This window comes from Choristoneura fumiferana, chromosome 3, assembly GCF_025370935.1.
Source record: "Choristoneura fumiferana chromosome 3, NRCan_CFum_1, whole genome shotgun sequence".
Lineage (NCBI taxonomy): Eukaryota > Metazoa > Arthropoda > Insecta > Lepidoptera > Tortricidae > Choristoneura > Choristoneura fumiferana.
In genome coordinates, this window is record NC_133474.1 from 18,717,117 (window position 1) to 18,737,620 (window position 20,504).

Consider the following 20,504-nt stretch of genomic DNA (forward strand, 5'->3'; position numbering starts at 1 on the left):
GTAATTTGATTGATTTGGTTGAATTTTGATCAGCTGAAAATTAAGGCGTTTTTCAGATCTTGTTCAAATAATAATATATATATATATATATATATAAATTAATAACGCTGAAGAAATAATTTCAAGAAATTTCGATTTACTTAATTGGTTATTTATTTATTTAAAAACTACTATTCAAATTACTTAGTTTGTCGATATTTCGGTAGCTGATAAACGCTCCGGTGTCGAGTTCTGTAATAAAAAGATTTAAACTGTTAAAATTTTCTATGTGACGCATTTCATTTATGCACCACTAGGGTGGCACCTTTCAAAAAATGATTTTATGAAAATAATTCGATGTATTTAAGTATTGGTTAATTTAAAAATCAAAGCCATGAACAACTAGAATTATTAAATTGAATTATCTATCACTATCGCTATCATCATCATTTAATTATATATCTATCAATATGCTGTTCCGCTGTCAAAACAATAAATTTTACACTTACCCTCAGGTGTTGTATGTAGGAAACTTGGTGATATTGTTTTATAAGAGCAAAGGCTTCTTCAGCAACAACTAATTGATGATGCTGCCATGCCAGAACAGCCAGACAAGCCCACAAAGTATCATCTTCGACAGTTCGGCATAGCTAAAAAAGATTTCGCTATTTAGGGGTTTAAAATCCAAAAAAAATTGAACATGAGTAGTTTGACACTTTTGCACGTAGGTACAATTTTTTAGTTTTTAGGTGTACACCGCACCAACTGAACTGTGACCCACTGTTAAACCTTTAACCTTTTAGTAGAAAAAAACATAGTGACATCGCATTGCTTGACAAGGGAATTTATTATGACACTTAGGTACTGTGTGAATTTTCTATTAATCTACGGTGTTGGTCAAGACAAGAATTAAATGGTTCGACTATTTATGAGCTAGAATAAAAACCTAGCTTCGAAATTATCATAAAAAGTATGTGTACTAGGAACAGAGTTTTATTCACCTGCAAAGCTGCTTGCCACATATTGGCAGCTACATGTTTGAGTAGCTTTTCCGGAAAAGCCGCTAACGAGACATGAAGTAGCGAGCCGTTGCCTCGACAAATGCGTGCCACCCCATCTTCGACACTCAGCACAGCTGGGTTGCGACCGAGATCACTATTGAATTGAAAAAACAATGTGAAATTAGCAGAAATAAACTGGCAATCAATTACATATAACATATTTTAACGCAAATTTACCTACATAAAAAGAGTAATAGACTTGGCACGCGAACTAAGTAAGTAGGTACCATATATTTTATTATATTTTTTGTTACATTTGTAACTTTAATACTTATATATATTTTTACTATTTTTATAAATGCATATAGGTACTTTGCCAACTTGTTATTCCTTAGGATTAAGACCTGTCATGTAACTTGTTGTGTTTTTTTTTATTTTTAAGAAACAAATAAAACTAAAAACAAACATACGGCGCCTGTATGCGTAAACATTCATATAAAAAGGCATTTATTTTCTTAGAACAGTCTGTAACGAAGTTAACTATCCAAAAATGGATTCTAGGAGAGGTTGTTATTCAAAAAAAATTAAATTTAATTGGCGCGTAGTATAATAATGTACTAACACCTAATGAAAGAACAATAAAACTTGTGCTCGAAAATAGCAGTCGAGGCGAAAAAGTGACGATTACACGTTAATATATCTCTTTTTCGAAAGATTGGTTTCGTGGTTATGTTTAAATGGTTCTCGTAGTGAAATTTTAATAAGTACTATCTATATATAAAATAGTTTTAGTACCTAGTGAAGTTAGCATCGCGAGACCTTCATTACGTTACATCCTTTCATACAAAAATATAATTAGCAACAATAGAATCATTATCATTTTAACAATGCTAGGGAGGAAGTACATCAATTTTAAGTTAATGCATGACATTGCACTGCACGCTATTAGGTACAGTGCCACGTTTTCAAATAGTTATTTTTTGTAAAGAGCCTTGATTTTATTGAATTATAATAATACTTTATTTGTTATTAATATTAATTCAGTTTTTTAACGTTTTCAAATAAGTTCGCAATATAAATTGATAGTTTTTATTTTATAACAAGTTTATACATTCTAAATATGAAAATACTTATTCCCCAACCTATTACATTTAAATTTCCTATACCGAATAGGCGAATACCTACCAGAAGGACCGATTCAGCTTTAACTACTGCATAATACCTACTTACATGATCTCTTTGCTGACAGTAGTCAGTGCAAGCCAGTCTGGTTGAGTGGCGGCTTTAGGGCAACACCAGGCTACTGCAGAGCTGGCTCGAAGACCAATCAACAGTTCTGTCTCAGCGCTCCATGCTATGCTTAGAATCTGGGACCCTGAAGATCAATAGTAAAGCAAATAAATTCAACAAAGGAAAAGGACATCAATTGTTTCGCTCATATTTTACTCCTACGACCTTATGTGTTAACGAAAACTAAGTAAATCAATGAGTCACGAAGTACTTAATAACTTTGGTCATGAGATATACCTATTTATTTCAAATACAAAATACGATGATCTTATTTTCACAATTACCACGCAATAGACGCGTGTTAGAAAAAAATAACTAACTTATACTCCGTTTAATTTAAGATTTGAAATAACGGTCAAATTGTAACACACGTTTCTCGGTATTTCGAAGACAAATTGACTAAAAATACATTTATACATTACATATACATTTATTAGCGGTGTTTATTATATTTTTACTATAGAAATTAAAACAATATAAAATAGTTTAATTGTTTTATTTAAAAACGTTTGCAAATTTTACCGTTAAGTTTCAAATGTTAAAATAAATGGAGTATAATTTTTAAGAAACAAGGTGATTCGTTGTCAAGGTGTTATCATAAGATCATAACCAAACCTTGACACGGCCGGCTAAGCCCATCCAACCAGCCAGACAGGAGAAACGAGTCTTCTTATTTTTAGCACAGATAGACAGTCTGGCACTGTTGTGTAAAACAAGCATTTATAGTCAAAACAAAACATGTATAATGGATTGACTCGACCATATAAGTTTCACCATCTTCCAGTGACCGAATTGACAGGACTTTTACTTACTAAAAATCACTTACACTCAAAGCTTTTACTTACTAAAAATTAAATTATTAATGTATACTAACCCAATTTAACAAACTTGGGTTTGCTGTCTTTGACAGTGGCGACATACAAGTCTCTATTGTAGTCCAACAAAGCCAGCTGCCTTTCGGAAATGGGTCCCGTTTGGCTTAGAGCTATAGTGGAGACTGTCATCTTGTGTGTCAACTTGGTGACCGTATTGTCTGTGGAACTGCGGACGATCAAGCCAGTGGGCAGGTCGAAAATATGGATCACTAAAAGAAAGATTTGGTGGTTTAGAATTACTATTTAGGTACATGTGATTGAATACTGGATTCAAACTAGTAACTTTCATGCTCTTACGTTTTCTGTCAACCTGATCAATAACAGCTAAAGCATCAGGGCCCAAGGATAATCCAGATCGTCCTAAAGTTTCAGGGCGGGCACCCCAACGGGGACTTGCAAGCAATCGACCCATGTAACTGTAGATGGATACACCCGTACGCTCCACAATGCATAAACACCTATAACATTCGAATTAAATTAAAATATGTGACCCAAAATCTATCTGAATTAAAAAACAAATTAGGTTAAACATAAAATTCTTATGAGACTAGCATTTTCTTATAGTTTTGTGTAAACTATATAAGACTCTCAAAGCTAGAGCATCATCAGTAATTCTGTAAACGATAAGCATGAAACTTTCAACATTATCGATATAACTTCTAACAAATATTTACTTTTCCGCCAGCAATATCATGCTAATGGTGCCTTCTTTTAGATCGAACGTAACAGGCGTGTTCCAGGATGTAAGCTTGTGTATGAAGCATTGCTTCACTGTCGCTATCACTAGATGATTGAACCCGAGAGCTATTTGAATGACTCTATCAGGATAGTCCAGTTGATCACTTTGATCTGTGATGATGTCTTTAATCGCAATGACTTTGCGGCCTGTTTGGGAGCAGTGAAAGCTTTTCCATGAATATTCTCTGAAAATAATAAATATGATAATCAAGTATAATTGAAGTTGTCAGGTAATATTCTGTAAGTTAGTTTTTATTGACAAACAGCAAAAGTAAATTTGAAGAAATCCCCGAAATCAACAGTTGTTTTTGAAATAGGTAATGTACCTGTCAATAATATGTGCAAAAAGTACTTGACTATTAGCGCAAGCAGCTGCTAACTGCGTTCCATCGGATGACCAAGCGATGCTATAAATACTGCCTGTTGAAGGACGATCTAGACAGTGGGACCACTGAAATAAAAGCAATATGATAATCCTGAGTGTAATCTTTGATTGATAAAATCTTTGATAAAATTTATATTTCATTCAAAATTAAACAAGTGATAGAAAAATATTACACAAATATTTTAAAAATTCTGATTGTTATCATTTCAACATTATATAGCTACAGGCGAAGCCAGGGAAGGTTTTAATTTAACACCCAAAAAATCAATCACGAAATGTTCAAAAAATCACACCAATATTTTATTAGCCATATATTTTTCGGTCCTTCCCGATATTTTTCTTTTCTACGCCCGTATTCGTGCATAAGCTGAATATGGTAAGTATGCAACTCACGCAATGCACTTACCAATAGGAACACTCCATTCCATTTAACCTAAGACTTCAGTAACAAAAGTCAAACACTTAAAAATACTAACATGCTTTAGTATATTTGTCAGTCACTCGTATAAAAGCAATCAAAGATGCAAAATTACCCCATTAGCATTACACAGGCGAATCAAGTTGTAGCTGCCAATTACAAAAAGATCTCCTGCTGGGGCCCAACTAACGCTTGTAATTGGCTGGTCATGCTTCACGCTCACTGATATCTGCTGGCCAAATGTATCCCAAATCTAAACAAATGAAAAAAAGAAAACATTTTAATACTTAATTAGTTTAAAAAAAATATTATATCTATATGCAAAGCGTACGCTTTTTTTTTCATCAATGGCTTTAGCTCTTGTCGTTTTAGTAAGACGTTTTTTGCCAATGTCGACGTTGAGACATTACAAGCGTTACGTACATGAGGAGACTATTCGGTTTATGCAGTTAGGTGTAAGTCCTAAAGAGCAAATTGATTACATTGAATTAACCAGTAACTGTCAGGACTTTGTGTATTTAACTGCTCAGTTTTATTTCTTAAAATAAATAAATAATTTCTTGCGACAAATTACAGTCCAGCAGTGGTGTAGCGATATAGCACGCGGCACGGAATGCCGAGGACCTGGGCTCGATTCCCAGTGCTGGTCTTATTTTTCTGGTTTTCTGTCCATCTATATTTCAGTTTGTATTTTCAATTAAGGTTTACGGGATGACCGTAAAAGTAAAAATTTGGAATTGAAATAAAAAATACAAAAAGTTTCCAAAAAAACAATCTTAACAAATTACAGCAATTGACAAAGGATTCCAGCTTAAAAACGGAGCAAAAATTGTTGGTTGTTATCGCAGTGGAAGCTTAAATAAAACAAACCTTAAAAAATCCGTCTTCACCACCTGACAGAATCAAGTTGTTGTTAGCATTCCAAGCTACACATAAAACTATGCCTTCGTGAGCTTTCCACTGTAAGAAAATAAGATATAATAAAATTTAAAGATTTTTTTTTATATTTAGGTTTCAAATGAATCAACAACCTATAATTTTATTTGCAAGATACTTCAATAATTTATCATTGCATGTGTCCATAAAAAACAATTATTAGGTAATAAAAACGATCTCGAGTAACAAGGTTAAATGGAATCATGGCTACGTTCGTTTAGGCGCATCAAATAAAAAGTAAACGCATTAAATAGTGACAAAACTCGAATTTTTATTACAAAGCACACAAGAAACTACGAATTACTAAACCTTAGTTATCTTTGGTCCCGAGTTTAAATGTTTGATAGCAAGGAAGTCCCCCTTCGTGTGCAAGATGGCAGCACTATCAGGGCTCCAAACAGCGCTATAGCAGGAAACATCAGACTGAACCAAAGTAGATCTAAGGAGACCATTCCGTGACCATACTTTGACGAAACCATCTTCACCAGCTGAAAAAGGGTAAAATTAAATGTTATGAGCACAAATCTGTCTGCATGGTTTCTCTTTGAGTGAATGCAGATATTTTAATGGCAAGCAATTGCCGCTCATCATGAGAACTAGCGATTCCAAAAGATATATTAGACAATTAAAGTTACCTGTCAATAGACTCGCTCCGTCTGGGCTCCATTGTATGGCGAGGCAGGCACCTTGGTGGGCTGCCACACTTTTTTCTATGCGCCCATTATGATTAACTATGTGGAATCTAAATAATCATTAAATTACAAAAACAAAACTTAAAATTATTCCAAGAAATCAGCTGAATGTCCGAAATTTGTGTACATATATCGAATCCCTTTCAAACTTAAACTCAAACCCAGTCTTTATTGCGCTAAATGTTGTGATAAGATCTTAAAAAGTACGAACGTTCAACATTTACCCTGTTAGGGCACAGCAATATTATATACAAATAATTAGTAAATTCTCTCTTAAAATCTTTAGTTTATAAAATAGTCGAATGACTCAAAAAGCGATGAATTATTTACTTAAGTAATTTTCAAAGTATGAGAAAAATTCAGCATTTCCAACTTACTTTCCATCAGCAGATCCAATCAAGATAACGTCATGTTGATGTTTATTGCCCCCTTGATTGATCTTTGGAAACAGATGCATTCCAGTGGGGTAAAAGTCTTCAGGAAATGTTGTCACCACCATGCACTCGCTGTTTACGAGATTCCATTTAAGGAGTTTGTGGTCGTCTCTAAAATAATCATAACTGGTAATAAAAGGCCATAAAAATGTTAGCTCATCAAATCTTGTTAATACACGATCTCACAATCTCTATGGTAAAGTACTCTTTCTTGATTTTATTTCATTAATTTGTACAACACTAAGTTAAAATATTGCATTGGTTCATGTTGCGCGAAGGTTACCTACTTTGCCGGCCAGAGCCTTCTTATCATCCTAAGTTCCCAACCCACCATTAGTTTTACAAGAGGTGATTTCCACTCACCCGCAAGAAAAAACATCTTCTGTGTTATTCCAGCTTACACAAACAACAACTCCTTCATGTTTTGGTTCTTTAAATGAAGAAAGTTTCAATTTCATTCTAACAAAACGCAATTACCTTGCAATACAATTTACACAGATAATTCACGACGTGGATTTTTGTTGTATTGAATACAGCGACAATGTAGTCATAGCAACGGATTGAAATTTCGCGCGCGTCAAGTCCACAGATTACTAATATGTAGCTAGCTAGTCAAGTATATTCAAGGTACTTACGTTTCGGGAGTCAATTCTTTGCTACTAAGAGCTAAAATTTGTCTAATGGACTTGGCGGTAGCGCTTTCAAACATATTCACGTTCACGTTAACATTAATAATGGTTATGATATGACCTACGAGCAATAAATTCTTATTATTATTATTCGTAGGCCATGTCTAACATGAATTCACTATCAAATACTATTCTGAAGTGCAGTACAACCAGAATGTAGCTCGGTACTCATCGGTTACTTTAATCCATTTTCTTGAAGATTCAAATGACACACAGCTAGTTCAAAGTTCTAGAGTTGCCGGTACAACATTTGGACTTGCCTTTTATATTTGAGGCCAGGAATGCGTGGACCAACATCTGCCCAAGCACCGATCTACCCGGAAATCTCAGTTCTCAGCGGCTTTGGGATGAGCCGCCCTGTAGACTGGTACCTGATAATTTTTACCAAACGTCAACCAGTCTTTCAGAGCGCGCTCCGCTCCTCTCCGTTGCTGAGTGGGAATCCGGGCAGTGGCTGGGCCATTCTCTTAAAAGTTGTACCTACCCTAACTTTTTTTCTGGGATTTTGAAATTTTTCATGTTATTTCTACTCGGAATCAAGGAGTACTATCGATTTTAATAGGTGAAAAAAAGTGTCCAAGAATTTTGTATTCCATTCTGTTACCTTTCTCATATGACTTGTATGAGAGTAACGGAACGGAATTACAAAAAATATATGCAAATATTGGAACACTTTTTTTCACCTATTAAAATCGATAGTACCTACTCCTGATTCCGAGTAGATATTATAACATAAAAATTTTAAAACACCAGAAAAAAAGTTAGGGTAGGTACAACTTTTAAAAGAATGACCCGGCTCCAAGCTCTGCCATCTTCTCCGATCGGGACACTTTTGGACAATTCAACTTTCCGCCTCTGCGTCGCTTTCCGCCTGGGAGTGACCTGCACTACCCCACATCGTTGCCGCTGTGGTGACTCAGTCGACAAACTAGGTCACCATGCTTTACCTGCGGCAGAAGCGCAGGGCGTGCTCCTCGCCATACCAGCCTCAACGACCTCATCCGTCGGGCCATAGTCAGCCCGGGAGCGCCGGCCATTTTAGAACCGACCGGCCTTGTCCGTGATGATGGCAAGAGACCCGACGGCATGACCCTCGTGCCATGGAGGATGAGTCGGCCGCTGGTTTGGGACGCGACTTGTAGCGATACTCTGACGCCACCGTCCCATCTTTATGGCACCGCCACAAAGGCTGGATTTGCCGCAAACTCGGCCGAGCTCCTCAAACGGCGCAACTACGCAGATATTAATAGTGGCTACCAATTTGAGTAAAGTTTTTTTCACTTCTCATGCTCGTAAAGTTCGTGTTTATGTTGGGTCTAGGCGACATATAATGACTTTTTATGCTCTGGTGCATTAAGTAAAATCTTCGTCTAAGACCAAGGCAATCAGATGTAAACAACCACAACAAAGAATTTTGAATTAATATAAAACTAAAAAAATATAATTATAATAGTAATGCGTGCAAAATTAAAGGTACCTACATAGTAAGTGAACAATTGTTTCCACTGTTGCTATTTCATTTCCTCGCCATCGAAGTGAAAATCAGTGTAAAATTCGAGCATTAAACCCATTTTCCCGTCGCCGTGTCCATCCACCCTCGCCGTATCAGCTCGGGTGATATGAACGTCATGGGTAAAAAAGCTCGTTTTATGCTCTGTTGTAAAATGTACTTACTGTTTTTTATTTATAAATTATTAATACATTAACAGATTAACACCCTGCTAAAACTAGTTTGTGTTGTGTGTTTTCAAACCTTGTGAACTCGAACACAATCACTATATCATGATGAGATGTCACTGACCGAGGTTAGATTACGTAGGTATATGAAAAATGTTATTACCATTTAAATGAAAATTAATGACTTCGGCGGATATTAAAAAAAAATATATCCACAATAAATTAATTTGATTCGTGTCAATGATGTTGATTCAAAAATTTCGCGCTCAATTGAATCGATAGACTGAGAACTATACATATCGTTTTTATAGAGCTAGCTATTGTTCACACAAATGGTACGATTTTAAGGCGTATTAAATATGATTTTAATTTAAACTTTGTTTTCACGCCCGTAATAACAGACTTTGAAAGCCATAAGTACTTAAAAACCTCACGCAGCAGTGCGCCATCTAGTGAGACAAAAAACGATAGCCCTCATTGGTATAATTTAAGTGAATAAAGATGGTAGCGACTCCCCGAACGTACACTCCCATCCTCGAGAAAATTGTAAGTTGTCTAGTTAAAACTTTTCAAAAACGCTTCTTGAATGAATGTTGAACTGTCATTTTGACTTTGACATCTGTGTCACTGTCAATTTAGCACATGGTTCTCTCATCACCACATCGCGTAAATCATTATATTTTTCTTGTATTTCTTTATTAAAATCACCATGACTGATGTACCAGACCTCAGTAGCGACGAAGATCAGTTCGAGGAAGAAGAATGGCAGGAGATGGAAACAAATGGCGCTACGGTAACGTGTTTATTTTGCACTCACATTTCCACGTCTATTGAAGACGCCGTGAAACACTGCGAGAGTGCACACTACTTTAATTTGAAAACTTTAAAAGCCAAATTTAATATGGACTGCTACTCGTACATCAAGTTAATCAACTACATTAAGACTCACAAGCCGTTAGCGGATGCTGTGATGAATGTCAGCGATTCTTTATGGGAAGATGAAAAGTACCTTAAGCCGGTAGAAAATGACGAATGGCTGATGTTTGATTTCGAATCTCTCGTCGAGCAACCCGGTTCACCCAAATCTTACCACGCTAATGTAGAAAATGGTGTGGTTACTTTATCACAGAGTCACTTCATTGAACTCCAAAGGACAATACAAGTTTTGACTGAACAACTCAATGAAAGTAAATCCCACTTGCAAATGGCTAAAGAAGATATTAGTAAAATGCAGGCATCTATGAAATCCATTGTGGATGTTGGTACTACTAGCAGTTCTTTGTCGGAGCCCGCTATGATAGTTGACTGTGTATCAAAAGTGCCACTAGAAGAAGATGAGGGATACTTCAACACTTACGCACACTTTGGCATTCACTATGACATGCTCTCAGACAAAGTACGGACAGAAAGTTATAGAGACGCGATATTAAATAACAAAGAAACGTTAAAAGGTAAAGTTGTTCTGGACTTGGGATGCGGAACTGGAATCCTTTCAATGTTCTCGGCAACAGCAGGTGCAAAGAAAGTTTATGCGTTAGACCAATCTGAAATTGTTTACCATGCCATGGACATAATAAGGGAAAATAACCTACATGAAACAATTAAAATTGTAAAAGGTAGACTAGAAAATACTAAGCTAGATGAAAAAGTTGATATTATTGTATCAGAATGGATGGGGTATTTCCTGCTATTTGAAGGTATGCTTGACAGTGTCATTTATGCAAGAGACAATTGCCTCAAACCAGGGGGTTTATTACTACCAAACAGATGTAATATCAGCCTTGTAGCCAATGGTGATGTAGACACTCATAAAAAGTTGATAGAATTCTGGTCAGATGTCTACGGATACAAAATGAATTGTATGAAGTCTGAAGTAGTGAGAGAAGCAAGCATCGACATTGTTGGGTCTAATCATACCATATCCGAACCTTACATTGTAAAAGAGATTGATATAAACACATGTGGCACTGATGTGATGGATTTTGAATCCTCATTTAAACTACCTGTTACAAGAGATGGTATGTTAACATCTCTTGTTGGTTATTTTGATACATTTTTTGACCTCCCAAATAAAGTTTCTTTCTCAACGGGCCCTCATGCAACATCCACACATTGGAAACAGACAGTGTTTCATTTTAGAGACTGTAAAGAAGTGAAGCAAGGGGACATTATTGAAGGAACAATCATTTGTAATCGGCAGAAAGCTGATGTTAGAGCTCTGTCTGTTCAAATTCATATATTTGGTAAAACTCATAAGTACATTCTAAGTTAGTTGACAGTGATGTGCCGAGTCGCTGTTTTGGTGGATCGAGTTGACTCGAGTCATTTTATGTGGTATTCAAATCCTGATTCGATTCCGCGACTTGAGTCAGTTAATATGGTATTCGAATCCTGACTTAATTCCGCGATTTGAGTCCAGTGAATACCTACTCGAGTCTATGTTTGGTATCTATTCGAATGTTTACTCGAGTCAAGAAATTCGAGTCTAGAGACTGAGTCTGTTACCAATTTTATAACAAAAAGGAAAAATTGGAAAGGAGTATCTTGAAACAGCATAGTATAGGTTTAGTAGTAACACGTTGATAAATCCATTTTTTAATATATAAACATTAAATAAAAACAGGACATACCTAGCTAAGCTACTTACTAAAGAGATATCTAGGAACTAGAAATGAGGTCAAGTTCTAGGTATTTGTTTTACACCATAAAAAGAGATCTTTTCTTGATTAGCCATTTGAGATGAGAACTTGCAGGTTCAACCTTGTATTATTATGTATGACGCGTATGCGTCGTCAATTCATACATCATTGCTTAAGTAAACAGAAATTGAATTCAAGCTAGACAATCTGACTCAAATACTAGACTCGAGTCAGTTGTACTCACATAATAGAATCGAGTCAGTGAGTATGAAACCGATTCTCTCTAACTCGAGTCCCGAATCGAGTCTGGCGTACTCAAATCAAAATATTTTGATACTTGAGTAGGCGAGTCCTAAGCAGGAATCGAGTCTGACTTAAGTCAAGCCGTACTCGGCACATCACTATAGTTGACTATTCTGCCAGCATAAATATATGTGTTACTATATTGCCTTTTCATTATTGAATGCTTGTATACATCAGTTTATGTATACTAAAAAAAATATTTTGTATAAGAGTAAAGTTAGTAAGCAAGTAAGTTTTTGTACTTTACTAGTATTTTTTTAAACCAAGTTCTGCTATTCCACAATTGCAAAGGTATGTTTGCGTAGAAATATGAATATGAGACATTAAAAAATTTGTTAGGAATCATCTTAAAATATTTTAATGTATTATGCTGCCTTCCTAAGCCAAAAGGCGCTATCTCAAAAAAATAACTCTTTTCTGTAATTTACACTATGTGATGCAGAATGTTTAAAGCTACACAAAAGTATTAATAACTCGTGTTTTTTTTTTTGAGATAGTGCCTCATGGCTTAGGAGGGAAGTATGTACCTATGTAGTTAGATTTTTACGCTTAGCTTGTTATGTTACCTCAAAGAGTTTTGGTAATCAATTTTGTAATGACTAACCCCCTTATTCATAAAACTTAACAAGCATATGTTAACTAACAAATGCTTTGTCCCTTTCTAACAAATACAAATGTCGAAGTGACAGATAAGGACAAACGAATTTTAGCGGCATTTTAACTAAAATAGGTTTGATTGTCGTTTATGAATAAGGGGGTAAGAATGGTTAAGTATTTGTAAATTCTTGTGTATGTCTTTACTCTAATATTATTATAATTTACTAGCTGACTAAAATATTTGTATTTTCATGTATGAAAACATTTTGTATGCTCTTGCAAAACCTATCGGAAAATGGTCCAGTTTTGAACTAGCATTCTTTCACATTTTTTCGAGAACTGTATACCTACCTTAAATAAGTGTTTGGGTACGATAAAAATCCATATTTCACCAATCAAACATGTATAAAAGAAATATAGCCATTTTCTACGAAAATCTTTATTTTTATTTTACATATAATTTACACATACAGGTGTTTAGTTCTATTTACATAAATGTAGAAAAAGAATTATTATTTAGGAAAATAATTACACATAAATTGAGATTTCACATAAAATGTACATAGAGGTGCTACCATAGACATAGCATTTTGTCTAGGACTTTGGGTGCTATATTAGATGCCGAGATTAGGTCTGTGGGATTATAATTATGTTAAAAATACACATAATAGTTACACAAGATTAGGCAAATGTATGAAATATTGTGGTGAAAAATCCAATTACATAAATAATCATTTTTACGCTGTAAAATTAAACGTCATTAGGTAATTTCTTATGAATATGGATTGATTACTTAGGTATTGAACAATTACCATTTTTAATGAATACCTATACCTATTTTTAATATTGGCATTTCGTGTAGGTAGTTATACTTTAACAAGTTCGTATGTGACACTCGGTGGAGTGGAACTCTGTCGCAGGGAGCTTCTGCTGTCCTTATCAAGTTTTTTTTATAAGTGCGGCTTATGCTGACTGCGACAGGGTTCTACGTGTGTCACGCACAAGCTTGTGAAGGTATCCTAACCGAAGTAATGGGAATTATGAGTCGGCTCATAATATCACTATATAGAGCGACATAAACATGTAATTTTTATGGCAACTCTTTGTTGAGCTAAGTTTATACTACGAGTACGTTTAAGGATTTGCCTAGTGAAGTTTAGGCAGATCACGAAATTCCTAGGCATATCATGAAACGCCGCCATTTCATGATTTGGCCAGTTTAGGCAGATCATGAAATTTCTAGGAATATCATGAAACGCCGCCATATTGGTTCTGGCACTTCGCCGGCCGCTGCAGCGGTACGCTCGCTTCGCTCGCTCGGCTCGTGTGCTGTGATCACAATTCAATACTAATCACTCCTCGCTTCGCTCGTCGTACCTAAATTTTTCTTTTTTTCGGCTTATCACGATGTGCCCGGTATGCCTATTGTTTCTCGGGCACATAGTGATATGCCTGGCCAACTTTTAGGCATGGCAGATTTTACGATCGACCGCCGACATGTACACTGAGTATACCGTGTAAAGCGTAGTCTATTAGGGTCTTTAAGATGATTTAAAAGCAACAGACGTGCTCAAAGTATGCAAATATAACTCTGCCATGGGAGCATTAGAGGAGTTCCATATTGGGCACCTTCACGACTTCGGTACATTTAAACTAATTTGCAAATATCGTTCGGAAATCGAAACAAAAGATCGGTTTTCTCTTTCTCTCTTATTTGAATTTTTAAGAAAACGAAGAAAACCAACGAGTCCCGTGCGATATTAACAACCTGGCTATACTGTACGTCTAATGACCGCTGTCCTAGTAATTAAAGTGCTCATAAAAAAACGTAACAAATTGCAAAGTTAAGCAAAATTCAAGTTTCAATTTTGCTAACGCAGGCTTTTGTTCATATTCAAAGTACAGGATGTTGTAGATGACAACAAAAACAATTTTAATTATCCTTTCTACCATCTTCGAATGATTTTGCTTTTATTTACCAAGCATCCTGTAGGACATCAATAGGTTTATATAAGTTTTGCCCAACACTTTTAAATAAATCTGTAATCTAAGAGCTTAAGTAGGTATTTTCTTGTTTAGTTATTTGTGTTTTATACATTTGTCTTCATTTATAAAATAGGCATAGACTTCGTGGCTACACATTCGCATAATATCGTTTATTGAATCTATTCTCTTCACTGCGTAGCGAAGTGTGATACCACCACTATAATATTTCTATAGTGTGTACTTTTCTCTCAAATAATATTTTCACGATTATTTAAAATATTTTGGTGTAAATAAATTTCTTTATTTTTGTACATAAATATTTCAAAAGTGCTGAGAATAAAACAGGTAGCTACACAAGAACTATTTATGATGTGACGAAGTGGCAAACTGCAATAGGAATGACATTGCAAGCTATTTTTACAGAAACAACATTCAGCTATGATGTCCATAAGGCTCATTATTCTAAACTACATTTTTATAAAGCTATATTCCCAATCAGAATTGTGTTAATGAACCACATTCTAAGTAATAATTTGATTAACCTTAATTAAACACTATAGGAGTACTCTACCATACACAATATACAGATAATAAATATATAAAAGATCTATTGTTAATATTTTTTCTACAATAAGCGTCACCAAGTTAGATATAAATCTAGATACTTACCACTTTTGCAATCGTTATTCTATCATTAGGGACCTATAATATATTGTGATTATGGTTTCTTGACTTGATATTCAATGAGAAATGGTCCCATGTACCTGGAAATCTAGGCCTCTGATAAAGATAATATACTAACTTTACGTGGGCAGTCTTCATTGACTTAGGGCTTGTTTCGCAAATCTCTGTTAACTTGTTATTTTATGTACCTAACAGTCAAGGAAACTGAATCACGTGCCAGGGTGGAACCTTTTATGTACCTAACAGTCAAGGAAACTGAATCACGTGCCAGGGTGGAACCTTTTCAACTATGATTTCTTGTCAGATGTATGGGATGTGACACGACGTAACACAATAATAATAATAATAAATATCATGGGACACTTTGACACCAATTGACCTAGTCCCAAACTAAGCAAAGCTTGTACTATGGATACGAGGCAACAGATAAACATACTTATATAGATAAATACATACTTAAATACATATTAAACATCCAAGACCCGGGAATAAACTTTCGTATTATTCATACAAATATCTGCCCCGGCCGGGAATCGAACCCAGGACCTCATGCTTCGTAGTCAGGTTCTCTAACCACTTGGCCATCCGGTCGTCTAAATGTGATAATGTGATGTGTGAATGTGATAGAGTCGTATTGCGTTTCGATATTTATAAACAACCCAAAACATATGCATATTGTGTCGAATGTACTTATGTTTCGATTTCCTCTTTGAAAACTGCCCGCATACCAGTTTAAAATTTAAAATACATTTCTCGTAATGCGAAACCATTTTGGCAACCGTGAGTACCTATCTCAAAACGTTGAAGGGATTTAAAAAGGACCTAATTGTTTCATAAAATTTCTTACCCAATGCCTTTAGAGAATCTACAGGAAGGACGGTACATTTACTTTGGGTCGTCCTTAAATATACTTTTATTCAAGTTTGTCTACCTACCTGTCTCTTTTAAAATACTCGTTAACCTTGTGCCTTTCAGTCTAATTTCATTCATGTTAAGTATTAAGTAGGTTTTTGTTGAGCTTGAACTATAGCGGACTGGTCTAGGTAGGTACTTGAGGAATAAGAGTTTTCAGTTCTGACCAAAACTTTAGATTGTGCACTTTCCCGATTGATAATCCAGGTGTAACTTTGATTGAGTACCTAATCTATGAAACATCCGATACCAGTACGGGAGGGTAGAGAGGATCGAACCTGCACTAAACGGTGTCTGAAAGGAGCCTCATCCCGGGGCATCACTATGGCAAATGTCGGAACTAGGTGGTCGTTAGTGGGTATGCCTATAAGGGAGAGCCCCGCAAACCCTCTGTTCCCCTAAACGGGGGAATGCATAAGGTGCGTTTTCCAACCCTCTGTTTCCCTGAATGCATAAGGTGCGTTTTCCATATCATAAAAAAGGTATAACTGTGTTTATAACAGCTTGTCCATTCAATATTTAGGACGGTCATCATAAAGTCTCGTTCTACTCTGCAGGTGCCTGAGGCAATTTTTTTTTATACGACTGGATGGCAAACGTTTAAGTGGGTCTCCTGATGGTAAGAGATCACCACCGCCCATAAACATCTGCAACACCAGGGGTGTTGTGGACGCGTTGCCAACCTACACTTGCACTTGTCCCAGCGTCGAGGAAGCTATTAAAAGACTAAGAGCGTTAGAAAACTAAACGAACAAAAGACATAAATCACTTCTCAGCAATAGGGATTCAGGCTATTCTCCTATTCTCCAATTCGTATCTACTCGCTCTACTTGCTTTTCATTCGTCGGCAGCGTGACAATCAGCAGTGCCTCAAGAGCATATTTTTCACAACAAACCTACCCACCGTCCTCAACGCGTACGTGTGTCGCTTGAACGTTCGAGACGTCTTTAGCAAAAATACGAGTAGCTTGAAAGCTCTGAGGAAGTTAATATCAAAACCGAGACAGATATCTTTTTCAAGTTTCACGTTTTTTAAGCGAAAGCACTTTAAGTTTTTCTAAAAAATGTGTTGTTACTAAAACTTGACGTTTCAATGTTTAAATAACCCAAGCACATAAGCTCTTGATTCATATTTTTAAACATATCGTTTTTGTGTCCAATGCAATAACAACGGACAAAGTCCCCAACTTTCTTTTTCATTATCACTTTTCATGATGTCTTTTCATGATTTTCGTGATAAATGACACATCTTTTGTTCCTTTAATTAACCCTTTTTTAACACTGGATTTAATCAGTTAAAGTACATCGGTTTTAAAATGGGAACGTGAATTATTTAACTAAAATAAACTATCTACATGTACTATCTACCTATTATTTATCTATTGAGAAGGTTTATATTATTTAGAAAATGATTTCTTTTAAATAACATTTGGTCAGGAATATCAAATCTCCAATTTTATCGGAAATATTAAAATTAATAAGCGTATTTTTCATATATTATGGGATAAGTTAAACTAGTTAAGCTACATTTATTATGTTATTAAATACAAGACCATGATTTACATCTATTTAGTTACTTATTCTATATATAGGATGTTTCTTTTGCGAAGAGCACATCTGTACACACGATATAGAAACTTTAATAAGGAATGAGTTGCTCCGTTACCAGCATTTTCATAGATATACATTTTTAAGCTAGTTATAAACATCTTAATTTAATATTTGCACAAATTATAATATATGTGAAAAATACTGCGTAAATGCGAAAAATAACTAAGCTGTTAATGAATTGGCATGATGTTTTCAATATTGCCATGTTGTGATATTTATACATAAACTATCTTCATTCCAAATAATATCAGCACGATCAGTCTGAAAACATGCAGCCATAGGAAAATATAACAAATACAAAGCTTACGTAGGTATGTAACTTCGCCCCTATGGAAGAATTCTCATCGCTTGGAAAATAATATATTAAAGGGATACCCTGGGCGAAATTTCAGCTTTCTATGATGAGTCAGTCGGTCAGACATGATTTTATATATTTGGATAAATATACACATCGTAAAAGACGGTTTCCACTTTAGTAAAAGCAAAAATCCTCATAATGCAATTTGAAAGAAAAACTTGTTAAGTATGTCTGAGTAGAGGGTTGTAGTTGAAACGAAGTTAAAATTGTTACGACAACCATTTAAATATATTGACTTGAGACGTAAATTATAGTTTTTACGACTTCCAAAACTCATAGCTCTTCAAGTATAAAGTTATAAAGGTTACAAAAACCGCGTAACCTAGGATACTTTAAATATAAAGCTGTTTCTCTATAACTAATTACCATACATCTGTTTATTTTTTATTAGTAAGCTTCTATTACGTACATAATGCTTCTACTACAGCGGAGACCATCTTTCAAAAAACTTTGAGGAATTAGGTACTACACATGGAAACGTAATCATTCTGTAAATTTATTACGATGACAGACAAGGAAGTAACTAAAGATTTTGATGTCGCCAAGTATCCATTGATTTCATTTCTATGTAACTATGACTTGCTTGTTGAAAAATACGTAGCGTTTATCATAAATAAGTTTTTTCCAAATTCACGCTTACAATGGACGTTTTTCGAACGCTCAAAATTTAACAAAAATACGCAAACTCGCTTTGTCTCTGAAAGGTATATCGAGAAACACTTAATACAAATCACAATGGGTACTTGACGGCCGGGAAATTCTACCATTCGTCAGGCTAAATCTAAAGAAAATCTTAACCGCGAATAATTTATGAATTTATACTAATTTGGCTTTGGCGCCAGTGGCTGCCTGCCGTTTCGAATTTGGCTCACTATGGTGTCTTCCAAATTGAATCTTTATACATTCAGGCTTTTCACATTGTGCTCTCAATTCAAAATTTGTGCGTAACGAAACACGACTTTAAAATATACCTACTTCGATTTTCAAATAAACACCCGCTGACGTCAATGTTTTTTAAGTTGGCGCCATTGCTAATGTTTTTTTGATCTACTTTTTTTTTAATCAACCAATTTCGATATATAAAGTGCCAAAAAGCTTCTACAGGAAAACAGTGTTTTAGTGTACACTATTATAATAACCGTAATAGGCCCACAGTATCGGTGATCTTCCGCGTGGTATTGCGGAGTCCATCTTTCTCTATTACGAAGGTTATATTATCAGCAGGTTATATACTCAGCAGCACAAAATTTGGCCAACCCTTCATGCAAAATTACCTATTACTGCATAGATTTGAGGGCCAGATTTTTCGCCGCTCAGTATATTATTGCGCTATTTGTAATGAGCGTTTAAGTAGAAGTACCCGGGCGACCGAGCTTTGCTCGGGCTAAAACTCGTTAATAAGCGTTTTCCCAGAAATAAGACCAAGCTAGATCGATTTGTCTTCCCCGAAAACCCCACGTACCAAATTTCATCGCAATCGTTGGAGCCGTTTCCGAGATTCTTTTTAAATAAATATATATACAAGAATTGCTCGTTTAAAGGTATTATATAGATTAACCACAATCATTGTTGCTGTCCCCATTCATAAAATATATGGATATTGTCCGCAAGAAAGAAATATTGCTGCGCCATAGAATATCAACGGGTATTTAATTAAAATTCGAATGTAGCGACGTAAAACTATGTGCTCGCAGAAGCGTCATGGGCATACTTTAGGCATATATATTTTTTTGTATTATTACTAATATAAGTGGCTGTATCTACTTGAAACCAGTGTCGATGTCGTGAGAAAAAAAGTGATTTATGTTATAAGTGTAGACCTATGCCTAAGTGAAAACTCCAACGTGTTACCTTGCAGTACCACTGTCTCACAATAAATGGCTCATTGAATTTCTTGATCTGAGACAAAGTTGTACAGCGAGTAAGTTTTACTTCCCAGTTTTTCTCACCACGACGCTTCTTTCTCACACAAAGTCAAACTGCAAGCGTTTACACACAGACAACGAAAACGTTTTAATTTTTCTTCATGAGTGAAGAGAACATGTTGTAACAATTAGATTTAACGCTATTTACAAAGGTGGCCAAATATTATTCCTCCGCAGCCGCTGGAGGGTTGTTGATCTCTTCTTCTGCTTTGGCCCTGGCTTCTGCATCTGGGAACATCATAGGAATCCGAATTAGGTGTATTGGAAGACCCAAAATCATTTTTCGGACGATGATAGCTACCCTAAGTTCTACAAAAAGAGCAAGCGGTCGTAGTTTTTTTTAATTTATTATGAGAGGTCGATAACTTTTTTTTT

The 20,504-nt window shown here is 35.4% G+C and overlaps 2 protein-coding genes across 4 annotated transcripts; one reads left to right on the top strand and one right to left on the bottom strand.

Moving 5' to 3' along the window:
- Positions 1-136: 136 nt before the first annotated feature.
- On the bottom strand, positions 137-9,440 carry LOC141426871 (intraflagellar transport protein 80 homolog). 3 transcript variants are annotated; one of them, XM_074086096.1, is made up of 14 exons: positions 9,278-9,440; positions 6,692-6,859; positions 6,258-6,364; positions 5,932-6,110; positions 5,557-5,646; positions 4,802-4,939; positions 4,210-4,334; positions 3,820-4,068; positions 3,443-3,603; positions 3,145-3,354; positions 2,211-2,355; positions 981-1,134; positions 489-629; positions 137-231 (listed from the first exon to the last, which is right to left on the bottom strand). In XM_074086096.1, the coding sequence occupies exons 2-14, from the start codon at positions 6,811-6,813 to the stop codon at positions 184-186; spliced, it is 1,869 nt and encodes a 622-aa protein (XP_073942197.1). In that variant the 5' UTR covers positions 6,814-6,859; positions 9,278-9,440; the 3' UTR covers positions 137-183. The 3 variants fall into 3 exon arrangements, with proteins under 3 accessions (XP_073942197.1, XP_073942196.1, XP_073942195.1); XM_074086095.1 differs by lacking the exon at positions 9,278-9,440 and adding an exon at positions 7,226-7,292; XM_074086094.1 differs by lacking the exon at positions 9,278-9,440 and adding an exon at positions 7,112-7,279.
- A 309-nt stretch (positions 9,441-9,749) lies between these two features.
- On the top strand, positions 9,750-15,189 carry LOC141426872 (protein arginine N-methyltransferase 3-like). The gene has a single exon (XM_074086098.1). The coding sequence runs from the start codon at positions 9,824-9,826 to the stop codon at positions 11,384-11,386; it is 1,563 nt and encodes a 520-aa protein (XP_073942199.1). The 5' UTR covers positions 9,750-9,823; the 3' UTR covers positions 11,387-15,189.
- The last annotated feature ends 5,315 nt before the right edge of the window (positions 15,190-20,504 follow it).

Bases quoted from the DNA above. Each gene is read 5' to 3' on its own strand.
- LOC141426871 (XM_074086094.1), bottom strand. From the start codon at position 7,206: ATGAAATTGAAACTTTCTTCATTTAAAGAACCAAAACATGAAGGAGTT. The intron at 6,365-6,691 runs GTAAGTTGGAAA...ATGATTATTTAG, and splicing joins ATTGGATCTGCTGATGGAAA to ATTCCACATAGTTAATCATA. The intron at 4,940-5,556 runs GTTTGTTTTATT...TCATTTGTTTAG, and splicing joins GTGAAGACGGATTTTTTAAG to ATTTGGGATACATTTGGCCA.
- LOC141426872 (XM_074086098.1), top strand. From the start codon at position 9,824: ATGACTGATGTACCAGACCTCAGTAGCGACGAAGATCAGTTCGAGGAA.